The following is a 22,833-nucleotide window of genomic DNA, read 5'->3' on the forward strand; positions in this document are numbered from 1 at the left end:
AGGGGGATTGGCTGAGTGGGTGAAGGTGGTGGTTAATGCCTCTCTTCGGGAAGGCAAAATTCCAGCAAGCTTAAAACAAGCTGTAATAAAACCGCTGTTGAAGAAACCATCACTGGACCCCACTCAATTCGACAACTATCGGCCTGTTTCCAATCTTACCTTTTTGGGCAAAGTCCTGGAACGTGTGGTGGCCTCACAACTCCAGGTATTCTTGGTAGACACAGATTATCTGGATCCAGAACAGTCCGGCTTTAGGCCGGGACATGGTACTGAGACAGCCTTGGTCGCCTTAGTGGATGATCTGCGCCGGGAGCTCGACAGGGGGAGTGTGTCCCTGTTGGTGCTGCTGGACCTCTCAGCGGCCTTCGATACCGTCGACCACGGTATCCTTCTGGGACGCCTCGCGGGGATGGGTCTTGGAGGCACTGTTTTACAGTGGCTCCGCTCATTCCTTGAGGGTCGGTCTCAGAAGGTGTTACTGGGGGACACCTGTTCAACTCCACAACCTTTGTCTTGTGGGGTTCCTCAGGGCTCAATATTGTCTCCCATGTTGTTTAACATCTACATGAAGCCGCTGGGGGAGATCATCCGGAGTTTCGGGGTGCGATGTCATCTGTATGCAGATGATGTCCAACTCTGTCACTCCTTTCCACCTGCTACTAAGGAGGCTGTCCAGGTCCTGAACCGGTGCTTGGCTGCTGTGACGGTCTGGATGAGGGCGAACAAATTGAAACTGAATCCAGACAAGACAGAGGTACTCCTGGTTAGTCACAAGGCTGAACAGGGTATAGGGTTACAGCCTGTGTTGGACGGGGTCGCACTCCCCCTGAAGACGCAGGTTCGCAGCTTGGGTTTGATCCTGGACTCATCGCTGAGCCTGGAACCCCAGGTTTCGGCGGTGACCGGGGGAGCATTTGCACAGTTAAAACTTGTGCGCCAGCTGCGCCCATACCTTGGGAAGTCTGACTTGGCCACGATAGTCCATGCTCTGGTTACACCCTGTTTAGACTACTGCAACGCTCTCTGCGTGGGGTTGCCTTTGAAGACGGCTCGGAAGCTCCAAGTAGTCCAACGTGCGGCAGCCATGATTCTAACAGGAGAGGAGCACAGGGAGCATACAACTCCTTTGCTGCACCAGCTCCACTGGCTGCCGATTTGCTACCGGGCTCAATTCAAAGTGTTGGCGTTGGCCTTTAAAGCCCTAAACGGTTCTGGCCCAAGCTACCTATCCTAACGTATCTCTGCTTATGAACCCACCAGGACTCTAAGATCTTCTGGGGAGGCCCTGCTCTCAATCCCGCCTGCATCACAGGCACGGCTGGCGGGGACGAGAGACAGGGCCTTTTCTGTGGTGGCCCCTCGGCTGTGGAACGCCCTTCCAATGGACATTAGATCAGCACCTTCGTTAATGGTGTTTCGAAGAAAACTAAAAACCTGGCTGTTCGAACAGGCGTTCGGTTAAACAATGCAATGTACATGATGAATATAGGAAACGGAATTATGGAAGATGAATTGGATCACGATTCTAGTTACGAGACGTTAATGTGTTGTTATTGATGTGTCATTTTGTGTATTATGCTGTTAATGGTTTTTAAATTTTGTATGCTGTTGGATTGACTTTTGCTCTTGTAAACCGCATTGAGTCGCCTACAAGGCTGAGAAACTGCGGTATACAAGCAAAGTAAAATTTTGTTTCGGCCATGATAAAGGATTACGTGTATTCCCCACAGTCGGATATAATAATTTTCTCCTTTAGCTTCCCATCTTTGGTGCCTTGAGCCTGGATATTTTAAAGAAGGGGAAAGAGAGAGAGAGAGAGAGAGAGAAGAAATATCAAATAAGATCTTTACACCATGCATAGTACAGCATGCATAGTAGGGGAAAACGCAGTCCATAAAGGTAAAGCTTTCCCCTTGACATTAAGTCTAGTTGTGCCCGACTCTGGGGGTTGGTGCTCATCTCCATTTCTAAGCCGGAGAGCCAGCATTGTCCGTAGACACCTCCAAGGTCATGTGGTCGGCATGATGGCATGGAGTGCTGTTATCTTCCCGCAGAAGCGGTACCTATCGACCTACTAACATTAGCATGTTTTTGAACAACTAGGTTGGCAGAAGGTGGGGCTAAGAGCGGGAGTTCATCTCACTCCCTGGACTAGAACTGCCAATCTTTCAGTCAGCAAGTTCAGCAGCTCAGCGGTTTAACATGCTCTGCCACCAGGGGGCCCATATAAAATTTACATAACATTTTATAATGATGTGTTTTTAACCGTGGTGCCCCCTATCTTGAGCCATAAGGAGAGGTGGGTGAGAAATAAAACAACAACACTAAAAATAATAATTATGCTTGTGGCCCCTAAACCCCTTGAAGCACCTACCACCAATCTTCTCATTCCTCCCATTTTACAGAAACCAGTAATTTTGGGACAAGTGGGCCCCTAGACCCTGATACTGGGCCTCTTGTAAGCCCAGCGAATACAAGAAAATACAGCAAAATATTCCCTGCACCTATACAAACACGACAGAAAACCCCTACTGTCCCCAAATACCACATTTCCCTCTGTAACTTCCAGTTACAGGGCATCACTTCCAGCTGCCATTTTGTGCAGTACAGCAGAAAAAAATTGAAGTACTGTATTGACTCGAGTCTCAAGCACCATTGGACTAATGCACACTTCTATTTTCAAAACCGTGAAACCAAAAAAGTATTTGCTGACGGGTGGAATGCACAGCAGCAGAAAGTGCCCTCTTTATATTGTTAAAAGGCTTTAATAGCTGGAATCACTGGGGTGTTGAGTGGATTCCAGACTGTATAGCCATGTTGTAGCAGCATTTTCTCCTGACATTTTGCCTGCATCTGTGGCTGGCATTTTCAAAGGATCTCTTTGTAATTTGGCCAAAAAAAGTGTGCATTACAGTTGCTTCTTTTAAAAACAAAACAGTTAGAAAACCAAACCTTTCAGCATTGAAAGGAAAAAACTTAGGGGTGCATCATTGCCATAGAATGAATCCACTTTAAATGCCCTGGCTCAATGCTATGAAGCCATGGGAGTTGTAGTTTTACAAGGTCTTGAGCCTTCTTGACCAAAGAATGGTGATGCCTCACTAAACTACAAATCTCAGGATTGCAAAGATTTGAAACATGGCAATCAAATTAGAGATTATGTCCCTGAAAGAGGAGCTCCAGATGCTCCTGAAGCAGCTTCCTCTTTCACTTTGGCTCAGCATTAAGATAACAGTATTATGAAAATCTAATGTGGACCCTAATTTTGGTGAAGTAATTTAGCCAAAAAAGAAAAAAAAGAAGTGAGCATTAGACTTGAGTAAATAAGGTAAATGGGTTTGTTATGGACGTGTTTACTAAAGGAGTTCTGAAGGAGGAAAAAATAGTTCCTCTATAAGGCCCCATCTACACTACCATGTAATGCAGTCAAACAAAGCCAAGAACTCCCAGGGCCTGCTTTACCTCCATCTTCTGCACCATGTCCATCCCTTCCGCGACTTCCCCAAAGACCACATGCTTCCCGTCCAACCAGTCTGTCTTGTCGCAAGTGAGGAAGAACTGGGAGCTGCTGGTGTTGGGCCCAGAGTTGGCCATGGAGAGCAGGCCTAAAATAAAAACCCATGCAGTCATAAGATGCCCCATGTTTCATGACAACAGCAGAGTTCACCCATGGCATTTCTGAGGCCAGAGCGCAAGACATTTAGCATATGGACATCTGCAGACTTCTCATGAAAAAAGGACTGATAAGGACTGACTGAAGCAGGAGGTAGGAATGATAATACTATCTAACATGATTTTTGTTCCTGGATTATAAATGTCATTTCCTAATTGGTTCTATCATAAAAACATGGAAAAGCTATAAAAGTTTTCTCTGACATTAAGTCCAGTTGTGTTCGACTCTGGGATGAGGCTCTCATCTCCATTTCTAGGTCAAAGAGCCAGCCTTGACCATAGACACCTCCAAGGTCATGTGGCCGACTTGTGAGTCAGCTGCGTCCATACCCTGGGAAGTCTGGCTTGGCCACGGTAGTCCATGCTCTAGATACATCCCGCATAGACTACTGCAATGTGCTCTACATGGGGTTGCCTCTGAAGACTGTCCGGAAGCTTCAAATGGTCCAATGGATGGTAGCCAGATTACTGACAGGAGCGGTGCTCAGGGAGCATACAACCCTGTTGCACCAGCTCCACTGGCTGCCAGTTTGATACCGGGCACAATTCAAAGTGCTGGCTTTAGGCTATAAAGCCCTAAATGGTTCTGTCCCAATTGACCTATCTGAACACATCTCCCCTTATGAACCATCATGGACTAGGGCTGGGTAACCACGGAGAAATTTGTTTCTAAACTCGCTTCGTTTCCAGGGGGCGCCAGCGTTTCTAAATTCTAAAGACTTCCGAAATTTGAGATTTCAAAGTTTCGTTATTTACGAAATTTCGTTATTAATTACGAATTGATTCATTAATGGCTGACACGATTGCGCAATACGTGAAAAAAAAAACTCCAAATGGGAGAGGGAGAACCTCTGAAGCTCCCCTTCTCCCTCTGTTGTTGACTGTTGGTGATAAAACTAACAACAACTAACCAAAACCAAACTACATTACATTACATTATTATTATTATTATTATTATTATTATTATTATTATTATGAATGGATGGCCATCTGTCAGGGGTGCTTTAATATACAATTATATTAATATAATATAATAATAATATAATATAATAATAATATAGTAATATAATGCATAATAGAAAGGAAGGAAGAGGAAGGGAAGAGACAGTACATATAGCTCTCTCCCCCCCCTCAGGTTTCATCTAGCATCTCCTCTTTAATCTGATTTAAATCCTGGCCAAATAGGGTGCCAGGAGAAAGAGGAGGGGGGAAGGGAGATGTGGGTTTTGCCAGCTGGAAGGAAAGAAGGAAAGAAGGAAGGAAGGAAGAGGAAGGCAAAGGGGGCGGAGTCTGCCATGGCCGGGTGAAAGACGTCTTTCCTTCAGCTCTTGTGGAAACGAAGCAAAAAGCAGTGAAAAATGGATGGATGATGACCTTTCTGGACTAAAAAGAAGTCTGAAAGTCCGGGGCATACGAGAGCCTGAGAAGGTAATTTATTACCACTTAATTGCTCTTATTTATGAGCTTTGGCAGAAGCGAGGCGGCTGGCTGAACCTGGCTGCCTGAAAACGAAAGCTATTTGAAAGTGAAAGTGATTTGCTAATTATAACTGCGTACAGAGCTGGAGAAGATAAATACACATTAAAATAATTAGAAATACTGGATCCGGGAAGGCAAAATAATGATTAGAGGCAGGTTCCTCCTTTGAAGAAGGAGTGAGCTATTCTCGTCATATTAAAAGCAAACTCCATTGGCATTGTAAGGCATATTTGAGTGGATCTTTCTCGGACTGTGTAGAACGGAGGAACCAAGTAATTAAAAAAATTGATGAAAGCAGGAGGAGTAAAACTGAAGGGAGGTTGAATGAGAAAGAACAAACAAAGCCAGGATATCCCAAAGCCAGATCCTCGTTGGTTACGTACCAAGCCTTCAGACAGATCGTTTTCAAGATTGGAACGGGTCCCACAATCCCCCGAGGAAATGAGTACTGTGAGAAGAAGCCCTCCCCCCTCCATCAAGGGAGTTAAACAGTTAAAACAAACCCCCACCAAATGGAGGGGGCAAAAGGGGGAGGAACCATTTCTACCCCGCTGCCATGTTTAACACCAGAACCAGAAGGAAGCAGGAAGAGCAGCGAGAAGGAAGAATTGGAGATGGGCAGTAGTCAAATGTTAAGCAAAATAGCAGACCTGATTAAAGGAGAGGCTGAAAGACAAACAAAGGAAATGAACTTGAATATGAACTTGATGTTTGATAAAGAAAGAGAAATAAGGAAGGCCGAAATTCAGGCATTGAAGCAAGAAATTCTGACCAGCAATAAAGAAATGAAAGAACATTTGGACACAGAAAGAAAATGCTCAGATAGAAAATTTCAGACAATAAGAGAAGCTCTGGAGACTGCACAGGGAGAAATACGAAAAAATAGAGCAGAAATTGAAAGAAGTACACAGGAACAACTGGTACTCAAACAACAAACGCAAAAAAATGAAAATAGGCTTTCAGATGTGGAAAGAAAGTTTGTGTACATGCAAGACAATCAAAGAAGAAACAACGCAATAATAAAAAACTATCCAGAAGGAAACAAGAAAGAAGATCTGAAATCTGAGATCTTGAAATGGTTGCAAAAGATCTCGCCAACACTAAGCTGGTCAGAACTGGATATCGAGAGTTCATCGCCTTCCGGCTGGAAGAAATAGAATAATTCCTAGGAACATAATAATTCGATTTCACAATTTTGTAAAGAAAGAAGATTTGATGAAAATATTAAAGAAGAACCCAGATCTGCTAAAGATGGGCCACTCAAAATTGGAAATATTTAATGACTACTGTCCTGAAACTAAAAACTGGAGATACTCAATGAAGCCTATTACGACGCAACTAATGAAAGCCGGAATTGTGTACACCTGGGGATACCCTATCTTTCTTAAATTTCAATGGAAAGGCAAGAGATATAGAATCGACACATTGGAACAAGGTTATCAACTACTGGAGGAGCTTGGCATAGTAAGAAGACAAGAGAGAGATCGAAAGGAAGAGGAGGCGAAGGATCTGGATGGAGGAGAATTGGAGGAATTAATCAGTGCTGTTGGAGGAATCGAGATGTAAGAAGAAACTATACACTGCAATCAAGTTTTTTATTGATTTAAAATGAGCACTCGGGGGGAGGGAGACTCTGGGCCACAGGATGACTTCGCCCCCCCCCCCCAATTGGGAAGGCCGGGGGCCATGACTGGGACGAGAAGTCCCGAAGATTGGAAGGGGAGGAAGGGGGGAATGAGGGAAGTGGGGGGATTGGGGGGGAGGGGGGAATGGGGAGCAAGGGTAGGGGAGGGGAAGGGACAAGGGTTCACGTTGTTTCAAGCCACAAAAAAGCTTTTAAAGGGAAATGGAAATGATGTCCCATAAATTAAGAATTTCAACGTTTAACACGAGAGGGTTGGGGACGGTAATTAAGAGAAGGCGGATCGAATCTCTACTGAAGAAGGATGCGGCGGACGCCATCTTCTTACAGGAAACGCATCAAAATAAGCGGGGCTCAAATGAGTTAAAGTCGAGCTGGATAAGGAACTATGATAAATCTTTCGGGTCATCAAAGTCAAGAGGAGTAGCAATAATAATAGCAAAGAAATGTAATTTTGTCATAAACAAGGTATTGAAAGATGAAGAGGGAAGATATATAATAATGTATGGGGAAATAGGGGAGGAAAAATATGTATTAGTAAATGTATATGCACCAAATGTAAAACAGCAAGAATTTTATGAAAAAGTGTTAGAACAAATAGAGAATTACCATCAACAAAATGTAATATTTGGAGGAGATTGTAATTGCTGTATGGATTTAAAGAAGGATAAAACTACGATAGCATCAAAAGCTAGAAATATTGAAACAACGGAATTAAGTAGAGTAATGAATAAATGGCAATTAAAGGATGTGTGGAGATTGGTAAAAGGGAATGAAAGTAGATATACATATTATTCATCGGTACATAAGGTGTATACAAGAATTGATTACATTTTCGTCTCCAAAAATATGACAAGTAAAGTGCTAAATGCTGATATAGGTATGATTAAGATTTCGGATCATGCTTTGGTTTCAATTGAGATTGTGTTGAAATGTGATTATGACAAAATGAAAAGGTGGAGGTTAAATACAAGAATCCTAAATCATAAAGAGATAGTAGATAAAGTGCAAGCAGAATGGCAAGAAATATGGGGCTTTAACGAAAAGGGGGTGACCAAAGGAGTTCTATGGGACACTATGAAAGCAGTGACCAGAGGGTTATGTATAAAAGAGACAATTAACTTAAAAAGAAAGCAAGAAGAAAGGAAAAGGAATTTAGAAAGAGAGAAGAGATTGAAAAAGCATATGTAACAAAGAGAGATACACGAATTTATGCTAGGTTAAGAGCAAAAAAAGAGGAATTGGATAAAATGGAAATAGACGAAGTACAAGAAAATTTAATTTATTTAAGGAGGGAATATTTTGAGTTTAGTGATAGGAATTCAAAGATGTTAGCCAAATCAACACAGAAAAAGAAAATAGAAGGAACAATAAATATGATAAAAGATAAAACAGGTAAATTATGTAGAGCTATGAAAGAAAAACTGAAAGTATTTGAAGAATTTTATAAAGAACTATATCAGACCAAAGCAAGCCCCATAGAGGCAATTAGGAACTATGTGGAGGAAAACTGGGAGAGTAAGCTGGAGGAGAAAGATAAAGAGTTACTGGAACAACCTATCAAGAAAAAAGAAATAGAGGAAGTTATTAATAAATTAAAAGTAGGGAAAGCTCCAGGCTTGGATGGTCTAGGGACAGAATATTATAAAAGCTTTAGAGAAGTTTTAACCCCAAAATTATTAGAATTGTATAATGGAATAATGAAGGGAGATAAAATACCCGAATCATGGAGGAGATCATTAATAATATTAATACCTAAACCGGACAAAGACTTAACAGATCCAGGGTCATATAGGCCCATATCATTAATTAATCAGGATGCAAAGATATTGTCCGCCATAATAGCCAATAGAATGAATAAATGTATGTATAAGTACATAAAAGAAGATCAGTGCGGGTTTGTAAAAGGAAGACAAATGTCAAATTTGATAGAGAGAGTATTAAATAAAATTCATTGGGCTAAAGAGGGGAAGGAAAAAGCAGGGATACTATCATTAGATATTTTTAAAGCGTTCGATTGTGTGGAATGGGAGACATTAAAGGAAATATTGAATAAATTTGGAATGGGAAATAGAATAAAAGGAGTACTAAAACAATTATACTCAAGGAACTCAGCAGTGGTAACTATAAATGATGGAGTGACAAACGAAATAAAAGTGACTAGAGGAACTAGGCAAGGGTGCCCTTTGTCTCCAATACTATTTGCTATGGTGATAGAACTGTTTGCTAATAACATAAGGAACGATAAAAATTTAGAAGGGTTAGGGAAAAAGGAGAAACAGAAGGTGAGCTTATTCGCTGACGATACATTGTTATTTATAGAAAATATAGTGGAGAAAATGGATAGAATAAAAGAACATTTGGAGATATTTGGGAAAGCAACGGGTTTACAAGTTAATTGGAACAAGTCAAAAATGATGTTACTTAATTATACAGGAGAAGAAGAAAAAGATTTTATAGAACAGAGAAAAATGGAATAAGAATTAAGAATAAATTAAAATACTTGGAAGTAATAATAACTAAGGATTTAAAAGAGATAGAGGAAGTAAATGTAGTAACTTTAAGGAAAGAAGTTCAGAAAAAGCTAATAGAGAACGAAGGTATACGCTTATCCTGGTTTGGAAGAATAGCATTAGTAAAAATGAAAATACTTCCAAAAATAAATTTTATATTTAGGATGCTACCACTTCAAATCACAGAAGAACTAACTAGATGGCAACAAATGATTAATAAATACTGTAATGGAAGTAAAAGAAACAAACTAAACAAACAGTTATGGTATAGATCGCAAAAGGAGGGTGGACTAGCACTACCTAATATAAAAAAATATTATGAAGCAAGTAGATTAAGTTTGGTTATAGAAGGAATGGTTAAAAAAGAGGGGATAGATTGGTGTAACACCAGGGAGGGAGGACACCGGTTTGTGTAAAGAAGCATGCACCTATGTGCAGTCTTCTGTCAACACTTTAATAGCTGACTTGCTATGAGTGTTATAAAGCAGAAGCCTCATGGCTTGGAATCACAGGCTTGAGTCTCTCTTGTATGAAACAAAGTATCAACGTTTATTCAAACATTCCAAGCTCCAAACGATTGTGGTTACAATTACTATTTTTGTTGCAAACTTGAGTTTCAGTCACGTATAATATACTTGTTGCACTTTCCTGAAATAGGCTTTCAATGTTTCTCATTTATCAAGATGGTATTTGCTTTACACATACAGGACTAAAATTACTTTCCGATTCAAGCACCACTGGCTTTTCTTTAGGTTCTCAAAACTTGTACTCTATTTGACTAGCGGCTTACTTTTCTAACAGGTTTTATTAACTACCATTCATGAACAGGAATCCCTAACTCTCTGTCCTTCACAAACTGCAATCCCTACTCAACTAATTCTCTTTTTAAAACTCTCTCTCTAACTCCCCTCCTTTTTGAACTTAACTCCACCCCTTTAGAATGTTCGGCCATGCTTTTCCCAACTGTCATTTTGTCTCCCAACCTTTTGAAATCCTGGGGCTATGCTAATCTGCATATGACCAATCAGCCTCCATATGCAAATAAATCCTGTCCCTCTGTTGCTATCCTCTCTTGTCTCTAATCTTCCTTATCTGCCCCCTGCGAACATAGATCTATGCACTAAAATTTCATATAGAGTAACAAATTCGCTACAATTGGCTTAGTAATGATTCAGGAAAAGTGGAAGATGAAACCTGGAATATATTTTTTAAACAGTTTACTAGAAAAGAAATGAGGGAAATTAGAAACCCAATGCTGAGTAACATACTGAAAGTATGGAATAAATATAAGGGGAGGTTAATAAAGGAGGGATCAATTATAACCCCAATAGTGATGGAAAAGAAATTCCAAATTTTTTTAAAAAAAGTAATGGATAAAAAGGTAAGGGAAATAAATCTAGATAGGATAGGGGATTGGATGAAGGTGGAAATGAAGAGGGAAATGATGTTGGAAGAGTTTAAAGAAATAAAATTGTCATGGTTTCATTGTATACAATTAGAACAATGGCTAATAAACTGGAAAAAAAACAATAGAAATGGAAGCCAACTCAATCAATTCGAACAAATAATACAGAAGGGAAGGGCTGTAGAAGAATATGAAAACTTGAGAGGTATAATTAGCAAAATTTACAAGATACTAATTGAAATGAAGGATGAAAAAATAAAAAAGTGTACCCTTAAGGAGATTTGGGAAGAGGATTTAGGGATAAAAATAAGTGAAATAGAGTGGCAACAATTATGGGGACAAAGACATTTTAAAAATTTATCGATACGAGTTAAAGAAAATTATTATAAGTTAATATGGAAGTGGTACTTGACACCGGTAAGAATAGCATATATGAATAAAAATAACTCAATAAATTGTTGGAGAGGGTGTCAAGAACCAGGAACATATATACACATGTGGTGGCAATGTAAATATGTAAATAATTTTTGGGAGAAAGTATTTAGAGAAATAGAAACAATAATGAATATGAAAATAGATAAAAGTCCTAGTATAGCCTTACTATCATTATATAACAATAAGCAACTGAAAAAGGAGGATAAAGAAGCGATAACAAACTTACTAACTATAGCAAGACTTCTTATAGCAAGGAATTGGAAAAAAGAAATGAATATACAAACAGAGGAGTGGTATAAGGAAGCATGGAAAATAGCAATAAATGATAAATTGACATGTATATTAAAGGTTAAAAAAGGTACATGGAAACAAAGCGATTTTGATGCTGTATGGGGAAAATTTGTGGTAAATGGATTAAAAAATAAGGAAGGAAAATTACCGTCACAAGAAGAAATGAAATTTTGGACAGATGAAATGTAAGAATGGTGGCTTGAGACGGGTGGAGGGGAGCACTGTGGTGGAAAAAAGGGGGGGGGAAGAGAAAAAGGGGGGGAAATGTCAAAGCAAAACAACAAAACAATATGTTAAAGAGGCTGATGTACAAAATGCAATAGTGTGTAATAAATGTGATAAATCAATAAAAATTAATAAAAATAAACAGAGGACCAGGTCACAGTCCTCACACTGCTGGAGGGCCGGATTATAATTTGAAAAAACAAACAAAAAATGAATGAATTCCTATGCACTCTGCTCATATCTTATTTGTAGTGCAAAAAGCACTTCAAAACAAAACAATAATTAAAATGAAGATTTTTTTAACAAAAAAAAAAGGAAGAGGAAGGCAAGGGAAGAGACAGTACATATAGCTCAGGTTTCATCCTCTATAATCCGATTTAAATCCTGGCCAAATAGGTTGCCAGGAGAAAGAGGGGAGGGGGAGGGGGATGTGGGTTTTGCCAGCTGGAAGGAAAGAAGGAAAGAAGGAAGGAAGGAAGAGAAAGGGAAGGGAAGAGACAGTACATATAGCTCAGGTTTCATCTAGCATCTCCTCTATAATCTGATTTAAATCCTGGCCAAATAGGGTGCCAGGAGAAAGAGGAGGGGGGAGGGGGATGTGGGTTTTGCCAGCTGGAAGGAAAGAAGGAAGGAAGGAAGGAAGGAAGAGGAAGGGAAGGGTAGAGACAGTACATATAGCTCAGGTTTCATCTAGCTATAATCCGATTTAAATCCTGGCCAAATAGGGTTCCAGGAGAAAGAGGAGGGGGGATGGGGGATGTGGGTTTTGCCAGCTGGAAGGAAAGAAGGAAAGAAGGAAGGAAGAAAGAGGAAGGCAAGGGAAGAGAAAATACATATAGCTCAGGTTTCATCTAGCATCCCCTCTATAATCCGATTTAAATCCTGGCCAAATAGGGTGCCAGGAGAAAGAGGAGAGGGGGGGGGGGGGACACGTGGTTTTGCCAGCTGGAAGGGAAGAAGGAAGGAAGGAAGAGGAAGGGAAGGGTAGAGACAGTACATATAGCTCAGGTTTCATCTAGCATCTCCTCTATAATCCAATTTAAATCCTGGCCAAAGAGGGTGCCAGGAGAAAGAGGAGGGGGGAGGGGGATGTGGGTTTTGCCAGCTGGAAGGAAAGAAGGAAAGAAGGAAGGAAGAGAAAGGGAAGGGAAGGGAAGGGAAGGGAAAGGACAGTACATACTGATCAGCCTGTCAGCCGAACTATCAGCGGTGTGGATTCAGATAACCCAGGGCCATTTCACACAGCCATATAACTCAGAATATAAAGCAGAAAATCCCACAACATGTGCTTTGAATTGGATTATATGACAGTGTGGACTCAGATAACCCAGGACCTTTCCACACAGCCATATAACTCAGAATATAAAGCAGAAAATCCCACAATATGTGCTTTGAAATTGGATTATATGACAGTGTGGACTCCTTCTTTCCCCTCTTCCTTCTCCAGGAGGAGGAGGAGGAGGAGGAGGAGGAGGAAAGGCAACGCTGACACCTTTTCTCTCCTTCTTTCCCCTTTTTCTTTTCCAGGAGGAGGAGGAGGATGAGAAGGAGGAGGAGGAGGAAAGGCAACGCTGGCACCTTTTCTCTCCTTCTTTCCCCTTTTTCCTTTCCCGGAGGAGAAGGAGGAGAGGCAACGCTGGCACCTTTTCTCTCCTTCTTTCCCCTTTTTCTTTTCCCGGAGGAGGAGGAGGAGGAGGAGGAGGAGGAGGAAAGGCAACGCTGGCACCTTTTCTCTCCTTCTTTCCCCTTTTTCTTTTCCTGGAGGAGGAGGAGGAGGAGGAGGAGGAGGAGGAGGAGGAGGAAAAGCACCGCTGGCACCTTTTCTCTCCTTCTTGCGGAGGAGGAGGAGGAGGAGGAGGATGGGGAGGAAAGGCAACACCAGACATACGAAAATAATTACGAAAACTGGAAAAATTGTTTCGATTCTTAATTACTCCTCACAGTATTCCTGCATGGCTCAATATTAGATTGTAAGCTAATTTAAATACGAATCAATAACGAGTAACGAACATAACAATCAAAACCGCCCAGCCCTATCGTGGACTTTTAAGATCGTCTGGGGAGGCCTTGCTCTCAATCCCGCCTGCATCACAAATATGTTTGGCGGGGATGAGAGACAGGGCCTTCTCTGTGGTGGCCCCTCGGCTATGGAATGTCCTTCCTAGGGACATAAGATTGGCCCCCTCCCTTTTAACATTCTGGAAAAAAGTTAAGACTTGGCTGTTTGAGCAAGCATTTGAAAATGCAGTGTACCAGACATAGGAATATGGAATGACTGGATTATGAGATTGGACAACATTTTAACTAATAGACACAAATGATTTATGTTTTATACATCTTGTTATTGTTTTATATTATATGTTAATGTTTTTAAATGTTTTATGGTGTTGTTGGGCATTGAATTGTTGCCTCTTGAAACCACCTTGAGTCGCCTGTGGGCTGAGAAGGGCGGTATACAAATATAGTAAATAAATAAATAAATAAATAAATGACTGCATGGAGCACCATTACCTTCCTGCAGAAGCAGTAACTATTGATCTACTTCATCATCATCATCATCATCATCATCATCATCATCATTTAATAACTTATTTAATACTTGCACTTGTGTGTTTTCAACTTGTTAGGTTGGCAGAAGCTGGGCCTAACAGTAGGAACTCACCCTGTTCCCTGGATTCTAACCGCCAACCTTTCAGTCAGCAAATTCAGCCGCTCAAATTTTAACTCACTGCACTACCAGAGAGTTAAAGCTTGTTTTTGTGGAGCATCCTGCTGCACAATTCGCTATATTTTTTCAATAAAAGTCTCATGGAGTCTCAACCAATTCAAAATAGTTTGTGGCGGCAATAAAAACAAAGTTTCTGGAGTAGAATAACTATTGTTGAAGTAAGGACATCACAATTAAACAGGAATAACACTTTAAATGCAGAAATCAAAAAGGTTCAGCTTTTGTTACATATTGTAATGAGAACTAACAGAGAGCTGGTTGACCTGTAATGACCTCTAAGGTTAAGGGATGGATTCAAGAGGGTGGAAAACTAAGAGTTTTGGCATGTGGTTTTCATTGGCAATTTTTGTTGAGCTGTAGCAATTAGGCAAATTTATTTTCAAGAACTCCTTGTGAGGGACTCTGGATTGCTGGAAAGGTTCTGCAGTACATCACACTATAAGGATTCCCTCAACGTTTGGAACGTATTGTCCTGCCATCATGCTGAACTGAGGCCCCACCGAAGCCAGCATCACCGACAATGTCCTACCAGGCCAGTGTGCTTCAGAATGAAGTTCTCATCGTCAAACTTCTTGCCATAGATGGACTTCCCTCCAGTGCCGTTGTGGTTGGTGAAGTCCCCGCATTGGCACATGAACTGGTGGCACATGAACTTGGCACATGAACTGATGTCGCAGTGGAAGCTGCTGCCTTTGAAGCCAAAGCCCTTCTCGTAGGTGCAGAGGCAGTGGAAGTTCTCTGTGGTCCAAAGCAGAAAAGAGGGTACCGTTGAGAGAGTGAGGACAGCAAGCACAAAAGCAAAAGGCCAAAGCCATTGGATTGTCTGAACACTACCCACATTCATGTAATGCCTACTAAGGAGGTTGTGTTTTCTCTGCAATGCCACTCCAAATGGCAGTGGAAAGCTATATGACATCACTTCCAGTTGCTATCTTGATAAATGTGGGTGTCCCCCCACTTTTATGAGATGCCACCCAAGAAGGGTAACACATCTTTCTCGAGTAGGTAAAGGTAAAGGTTTTCCCCTGACATTAAGTCAAGTTGTGTCCAACTCTGAGGTGTGGTGCTCATCTCCATTTCTAAGCCAAAGAGCCGGCATTGTCCGTAGACACCTCCAAGGTCATGTGGCCGGCATGACTGCATGGAGTGCCGTTACCTTCCCGCCGGAGTGGTACCTATTCATCTACTCACATTTGCATGTTTTTGAACTGCTAGGTTAGCTGAAGCTGGGGCTGACAGCGAAAGCTCACACCACTCCCCGGATTCGAACCTGTGACCTTTCGGTCAACAAGCTCAGCAGCTCAGCGCTCAGCTCAGCACTCCAGAACAGTTGGGCAACATCTCCCATCATCCCCAGTTACATGACCATTGGTCACTGGCCATGTGACTTGGGGATTAAGGGGGCATTTGCCCAAGACTTTTGGAAGGCGTCAAGTTAGAGAGTGCTGTTTTCTTCAAATTTTATTTGAAGAAAACTGCACCACCAGGGGCTCTTTCTCGAGTAGGGTACCATAAATGTGGGATATGTGTTTGGACCTCCCTTACTGCATTTCAAACACATTTTGAACTCCCTTTCATTGTATTCTAGTTTGAGTTAAAGGCATTGCACAAAACCTTGTGTCATTTATATTGGGCTTCTAGATAAGGCTTCACTACAACTCCCAGCATCCCTTTTCCTTGGCTATCCCAGTTAGGAGGCTGAAAGGGAATATTGTTCAACATGGAACCCCTGGATGAATCACATTCTCTCAGTCTCAGAAAGTGGCAAACCTTGGCAAGGTAAACCTGTGATAGTGTCATCTTAGAGTGGCCCTAAGTTCAAATAATAATAACAACAACTTTATTGTTATACCCCACCACCATCTTCCTGAAGGGACAGCTTATATGGGACCAAATGTCCAAAAGACAATAAACAAACAATCTATCAAGCAAATACACAATTAAAATAAGAACATAATCACAAGGAGCATTGGTCTATTTAAAAACAAAGTGAATAGACATAAAAGTATAAAACATTAGCATCAAAACTCCATCCAATCAATACTCAAATCCAGATCCAGGAACCAGGGCTACTAAAATGGGCATAACCTGGCTATCAAAAGGGCTGGGCATGAGAAAGTGCAAACAGCAAACTATATGGCCATGGAATTGGGCACTTGAAGACACACAATACCCAACAACCAGAGGTTTTGCTTACCAGCAGTCATAGGTACGATGTCCGATCGCAGAAGGATGTTCAATCGACCAGCTGGCTTGTTCCCAATCTTGATATCCATGTAAACCTGGGGGTTGGCCCTTGACTTCTTTGCTGGTGGCTCTCCCTAAAAGAGGGGGAAATACAGCTTGTTCTATGATAAATCTCAGCCAAGTAAATCCCACCAGAGCCTAACTATTTGCCATGTAACCATAGCACCCACGGCCACAACCTACCCCAGAAAACCACTTGAGGACAAATAACTTTGCAACATAAAACACTGTGTAATAATAATATCCTCTTTGCTACATTGAGCTTCAATCTATGCTACATTGAGCTTTGATAGCAGCTACAGCCAGCCCTCCCACTAAGGGCATAGGGTCCTCATGACAGCGAACAGTAGTGAATAAAGAACCTGTGATGCATTTTACATGAGAGAACACTTCAATAGGAATTCCTGAGTCTCTCAACAGAACTCTGTGGTTGACTTCTGCTGGAAGCTGACCATGGAATGGCATTGGGGGATCTAGAAATGTCTAGAGAGAAAGGGTAAACTGTAGCTGAAGGATGTGTGACATCAGGTTGCCTAACCTCGGCATCTGTTATCTCACCAAGCATTGTCTATATGGGCATGGAAATTATGCAGCCAATCTGGAGGTACCTACAGGTTTGGCGGTGCTAAATGACTTCATCCAGCCCCCAAGAAAGAGTTGTGTGGAAATGAGCTCTAAGGCAGTAGCCAAAAGTAGGGTGCTAAAACTGCAAACCCTACAGAACCCCAACTGCCCCTTACTTAACCGAAGGAAAGATGGCCACGCACCTCCTGGGCCTCTGACCGGGCTGGCTCTGCCCCTTCTTCCTCCACATTCTCCTCAAGCGTCTTTCCGGAGAATTTCTTCAGCCAGTCATCGTCCGACCAGACTGTCAAAGGAAAATGGAAGGCAATGAGAAAACAGAAATGTTAATCAAGTGATAACTCTATGTAATATGATTTTGGTCCTGGCCTATAAATGTAATTTCCTAATTGGTAGTTGTGACGATGTGTAACTTTTATTCTTATGGTTATGTGTTTAAACACTAGTTATTAAATGGTAAGTATGTAGGATTATATTTTGTTAGAGATGGTGGCTGGTGGCTTGAGCTGAATTGCCATAGCAACAGGGGCGGAGCCAACTATCACTTTACAGCGCAGCTTTTTGAAAGTGGCAGTTGTAAGCCGGTGAGCTACAGGGAAGGACTGGTTTCTCTAGTGGGAGAAACAGGGAGTTTATTTGTGACCAAAGGGGTTACAAGAAAGGACCTGGTAGTGATAAAACTACAGGGGGTTATTGATTCTGGGTTAAGAATCAAGGTTTGGCTGGGAGCCAATTCTGTTGAATAGGCCTTTTGGCTTATTTGTTTTGTTGGGACAGTTGTCCAGGAAAAATACATCTGCGTATAGAAACCTCTTGAAGTCTGTGCCTGAGGTTACTCATGAAACCTTACTAATGTAACCAGTCAAGATTCGTGCCTCTTGTGAAGAAACAATCAAATCTGTTATACCTTGCTTGTTCCAATAAAATTGTTACTGTTCTCCTCAAGCCTTGCCTGATACAGTTTCTCTTAAGTCAAACAGCCTGCATAAGAAGTAAAACCAAACCAGGGACAGAAAATGCTACGCTATCAATACTTCTGTAAATAATGGTCCCTTTATAAACCAGCTCATAAGCTGATATTGATAATTGCCCGGCTTTCCTCACAGATTAGGTGGCAGTAGTTTTACCCTCCTTTACAAATTGGTGGCAAGCGATGGGATTCGAGTAACATCTGATTTAGTGCCTAAGGTTGCCTAAAAGGAAAAATATTGAGGTAAAAGTTGGAGCCAAAGATGGCGGCTAAAAAGCAAGGCAAAGTAACAAAGGAGGTTGAGGCTTATCAAGAAGAGGGAAGCTCAGACTCAGACCAAACTCCTATCTCTGAAATACCATTTAAATATCAACTAAAGTTAAGGAAACTTGAGACAAGACAAAGGGAAATTGAAATAGAAGCTCAAAAAAGACAGGCAGAAATGGCAACTCAAATGAGGCAAATGGAGTTGGAGGCAGAAGAGAGAGAAAAAGTCAGGCAGGCTGAATTACGAAAAATGGAATTAGAAATTGAAAAACAACGTTTAACTCTCCCTCAAGCCCAAATAAATCTACAGGAGAGACAAGAGGAGATCCCTATGGATCATATTTTGAGAAAATTCCCAAGATATAATAAAGAAGACAATGTGGAAAAGTTTTTAATTTCTTTTGAAAGATGCTGTAAGGACTTCAATGTTGCTGAGGAAAAATATTAGGGCTGGGCGGTTTTGTTTGTTAATTTCATTATTCGTTATTTTTTCTATTTTTTTTATAACGGAGCGATATTGATTTTTTTAAAAAACCAGGAAGTGTATTTTTAATATCGAAGCAGCATCCGCCATCTTTGAAACGACTTCCGCCAGTTTCGGAAGTTACGTCATAGATGGTAGGATGCTGGGAGCGCAGCGAGCCAATCAGGAGTCGCCAAGGGTCAGTAAGGGCAGCCAGTGCCCTTTAAAAGCGGCTGTGCGCTCTGCGTGGCCGCATTGTGCTGGGGAAGCGAGGGTGGACGGAGGGTTTTCTCCTGGCTTGCTGTGGCTGCCTGTTAGTGGAGTCTGGCTTTAGCGTGCTTGGGCTGGGGACAGGGAGCTTGGAGCTGTCTGCCTCCCAGTCCCTAGCTGGGGCTGGGGCTTGTGCCTGCCAGGCTGTTTTTTGGGAGGGGAAGCATTTGAAATTGTTCTTTTATTATTATTATTTTTATTATTTATTATTAATATTTATCAATAATTAAAAAATATTTCATTAGTGTTACTGTTCTTTGCTTTTCTGTTAACTCAAAGTAGTTGCAAGTTCAACCAGTGACTGCAGCCTCTGTGGCCCCTTTTTGTCCAGTCCTTTTGGAAAATCCAGTGTTCTTTGCTTTAAAACCTAAAACTTAAAAGTACAACCAGTTACTGCGGGCTCAGTGGCCCTTTGGGGACCAGCCTTTCCTGAAAATACAGTGTTCTTTCCTTTTCTGTTAACTTAAAAGTACAACCAGTTACTGCGGCCTCTGTGGCCCTTTGGGGACCAGCCTTTCCTGAAAATACAGTGTTCTTTGCTTTTCTGTTAACTCAAAGTAGTTACAACCACTTACTGCGGCCTCTGTGGCCCTTTGGGGACCAGCCTTTCCTGAAAATACAGTGTTCTTTGCTTTTCTGTTAACTCAAAGTAGTTACAACCACTTACTGTGGCCTCAGTGGCCCTCTGGGGACTAGCCTTTCCTGAAAATATAGTGTTCTTTCCTTTTCTGTTAAAGTAGTTACAACCACTTACTGCGGCTCTGTGGCCCTTTGGGGACCAGGCTTTCCTGAAAATACAGTGTTCTTTGCTTTTCTGTTAACTCAAAGCAGTTACAACCACTTACTGCGGCCTCAGTGGCCCTTTGGGGACCAGCCTTTCCTGAAATACAGTGTTCTTTGCTTTTCTGTTAACCCAAAGTAGTTACAACCACTTACTGCGGCTTCTGTGGCCTTTTGGGGACCAGCCTTTCCTGAAAATACAGTGTTCGTTGCTTTTCTGTTAACTCAAAGTAGTTACAACCACTTACTGCGGCCTCTGTGGCCCTTTGGGGGCCAGCCTTTCCTGAAAATACAGTGCTCATTGCTTTTCTGTTAACTCAAAGTAGTTACAACCACTTACTGCGGCCTCTGTGGCCCTTTGGGGACCAGCCTTTCCTGAAAATACAGTGTTCTTTCCTTTTCCATTAACTCAAAGTAGTTACAACCACTTACTGCGGCCTCAGTGGCCCTTTGGGGACCAGCCTTTCCTGAAAATACAGTGTTCTTTGCTTTTCTGTTAACTCAAAGTAGTTACAACCACTTACTGCGGCCTCTGTGGCTCTTTGGGGACCAGCCTTTCCTGAAAATACAGTGTCCTTTGCTTTTCTGTTAACTTAAAAGTACAACCAGTTACTGCGGCCTCTGTGGCCCTTTAGGTCCATACAATTTTCCTTTTTCTTTGTCCTCAAATTTTCCTTGCCTTGCCTTGCCTTACGGTTCCCTCTTAGTTGGTATTTTGGCCTGCAACCCTCACTCCTACTTCCATTACAGTACATCCTAGGTTTGCCCTTTTAGTGCTGTTAGTTTAAATCAGAAATGTTCTAATACTCTGAGGAAACCTCACCCACTCCTACCAGCCTTTGCCTTTGAATTGTGTGATGAAACGTTTCCTTCCAAGCTCTTCGGGACGCAAGGGCCCAGTGAGGGTATCACGAACATATAAGAAAGGCAGGGGAATGATGAAGACCACATCGAGAGGAAGGGAACATTCAACCAACGAAATGGCAACTGAAACAGACACAAATGCTTTATCAAGCTGTGAGATGGGAGAATCATCTACATCGGTTCAAAAGTCTCAACGTTGTGCTCATGATGTACTACCGAGTACCTCTGTTAAAACTACCAATGGTTATGAAGAGGAGGGTGAGGAGGACGAGTCTTGAGGGATGGGTGGTAGACTTTGACAACATGGATTCTGCTTCCACCTCGGCACTTAGTGATCCAGAGGAGGACTGCATGCTGCTGGAGGGCGAGGAAGAGGAACCACCAACAATCCTACTCCCTTCCCCTAACACCTCTACTCCAAATACAAGCATTATTATACCTATAGCGCGTGTGGGTAGGCCGAGATCGCTTCTCTGGGATCATGATGACGTCCATGCTCAGAAGGCCACTTTGGCAGTTTGTAGGCATTGCGGTGTGAGTGTCAGCAGAGGAAAAGATTTGAGGCATCTTGCCACCACTGGGCTAAGGATGCACATGAAGAGACACCACCCAAATGTTAAGTTAGACGCAGTGGAAGGTGGCAGCACATGCAGCAGTACACTGAGCACTCCAACCTCACCAACAGACCCCATGCAGAAAACCATCAATGCTTGGGGCCTGCCAGTTTCAAGGGTGAGATCTGGATTGAAGCCGCCATCAGTGAAGGAAGTAACACGTTGCCTGGGAGAGATGATGGCTCTAGACCACCAGCCCTTCCGTATGGTGGAACGGGAAGGTTTTTGCCGATATGTTCACCTCCTGGCACCATGGTACAACATCCCAACTCGCAAAACTTTCTCTTGAACTGTCATTCCAGCTTTGTTCGAGGGATGCAAGCAATGCCTCAGAACCCTGCTGAACAAATCATAACCCGTGTATGTACATTTCACCTCGTACATTTGGTCCAGCACGGGAGGAGGGCATTCCTATCTGTCCTTCACCGCTCACTGGTGGGAGACGGAGGGTTGCCTCGACTTGGGTCATCGTTGGGCCCTCCTGTTCCTGGAGGTGATAGATACGGGTCACAGGGCCGACACCATCTCTGAGTACTTGCGAGATATGATGAGAGATTGGATGCGGCATACTCATTCCGGTGGTAACTCGGGATTCATGGTCACAGACGCAGGAAGGAACATGATCCGGGCGGTTGAAAGTGCGGGCTTCACAAACGTCACATGCATGGCGCACTTGTTGCATAACTGTGTAAAATATGGCTTCAAGGGGCCCGATGACAGCAGCTCCACCGCCGTCACTCAGCTCATTGACCGCTGCCGCAGAATCGCCGGCTTCTTCCACCGTAGCACCAAGTCCGCAAAACTGCTGCGTGACAGGCAGACCCTGGAGTGCCTCCCACAACACCGGTTACTGCAGGATGTCTCCACCCGCTGGAACTCCACCTACATGATGTTGGAGCGCATGGTGGAGCAACAGAGGGCAGTCCACGCTGTATCACTGTCAATGGCGGCTCCGATAAACAAGCTGGTCCCCAACAACCAGGAGTGGATGACCATCGCTCAGCTGGTCAAGATCCTAGAACCATTTTAAAAAGCCACCGAAAAACTTTCAGGCCAGAAAGCTCTACTCAGCCAGGTGCTCCCTGTCATCTTACGGTTGAAGAGGCATTTGGAGACGCTGGGTGGACACAGTACATTGCATTGTATGGCTGGGCCCCTGACTCCACAGGCCCAGGAGGTGGTCAGAAAGTTGTCTATCGCCGTCCGTAAACGTCTCCTCCCACTGATGGAGAGTAAGACTCATGTTTTGGCAGCACTCTGCGACCCCTGCATCAAGGACACCGTCTGCCCCAAAGATTTGCCGAGGTGGAAGGCTGAACTTGTCTTGCTCGTGAGAAGAGAATACTCACGGAGGGTGGGGGAACAGTCAGAGCAAATCGTTGATGC

General features: G+C 42.6%; 1 protein-coding gene across 1 annotated transcript; it reads right to left on the bottom strand.

Annotated features, from left to right (window-relative positions):
* Window positions 1–1,167: 1,167 nt before the first annotated feature.
* Window positions 1,168–21,361, bottom strand: LOC137095605 (peptidyl-prolyl cis-trans isomerase E-like). The gene is made up of 7 exons (XM_067462379.1): window positions 21,273–21,361; window positions 21,057–21,190; window positions 17,405–17,505; window positions 16,588–16,711; window positions 14,920–15,128; window positions 3,463–3,605; window positions 1,168–1,780 (listed from the first exon to the last, which is right to left on the bottom strand). The coding sequence occupies exons 1-7, from the start codon at window positions 21,359–21,361 to the stop codon at window positions 1,753–1,755; spliced, it is 828 nt and encodes a 275-aa protein (XP_067318480.1). The 3' UTR covers window positions 1,168–1,752.
* Between the last annotated feature and the right edge of the window lie 1,472 nt (window positions 21,362–22,833).

Source organism: Anolis sagrei, chromosome Y, assembly GCF_037176765.1.
Source record: "Anolis sagrei isolate rAnoSag1 chromosome Y, rAnoSag1.mat, whole genome shotgun sequence".
NCBI classification, from domain to species: domain Eukaryota; kingdom Metazoa; phylum Chordata; class Lepidosauria; order Squamata; family Dactyloidae; genus Anolis; species Anolis sagrei.

Bases quoted from the DNA above. Each gene is read 5' to 3' on its own strand.
- LOC137095605 (XM_067462379.1), bottom strand. From the start codon at position 21,361: ATGCCTACAAACTGCCAAAGTGGCCTTCTGAGCATGGACGTCATCATG. The intron at 16,712-17,404 runs GTGCGTGGCCAT...CCCCTCTTTTAG, and splicing joins CCCGGTCAGAGGCCCAGGAG to GGAGAGCCACCAGCAAAGAA. The intron at 1,781-3,462 runs GTAAAGCAGGCC...TAAAATATCCAG, and splicing joins ACATGGTGCAGAAGATGGAG to GCTCAAGGCACCAAAGATGG.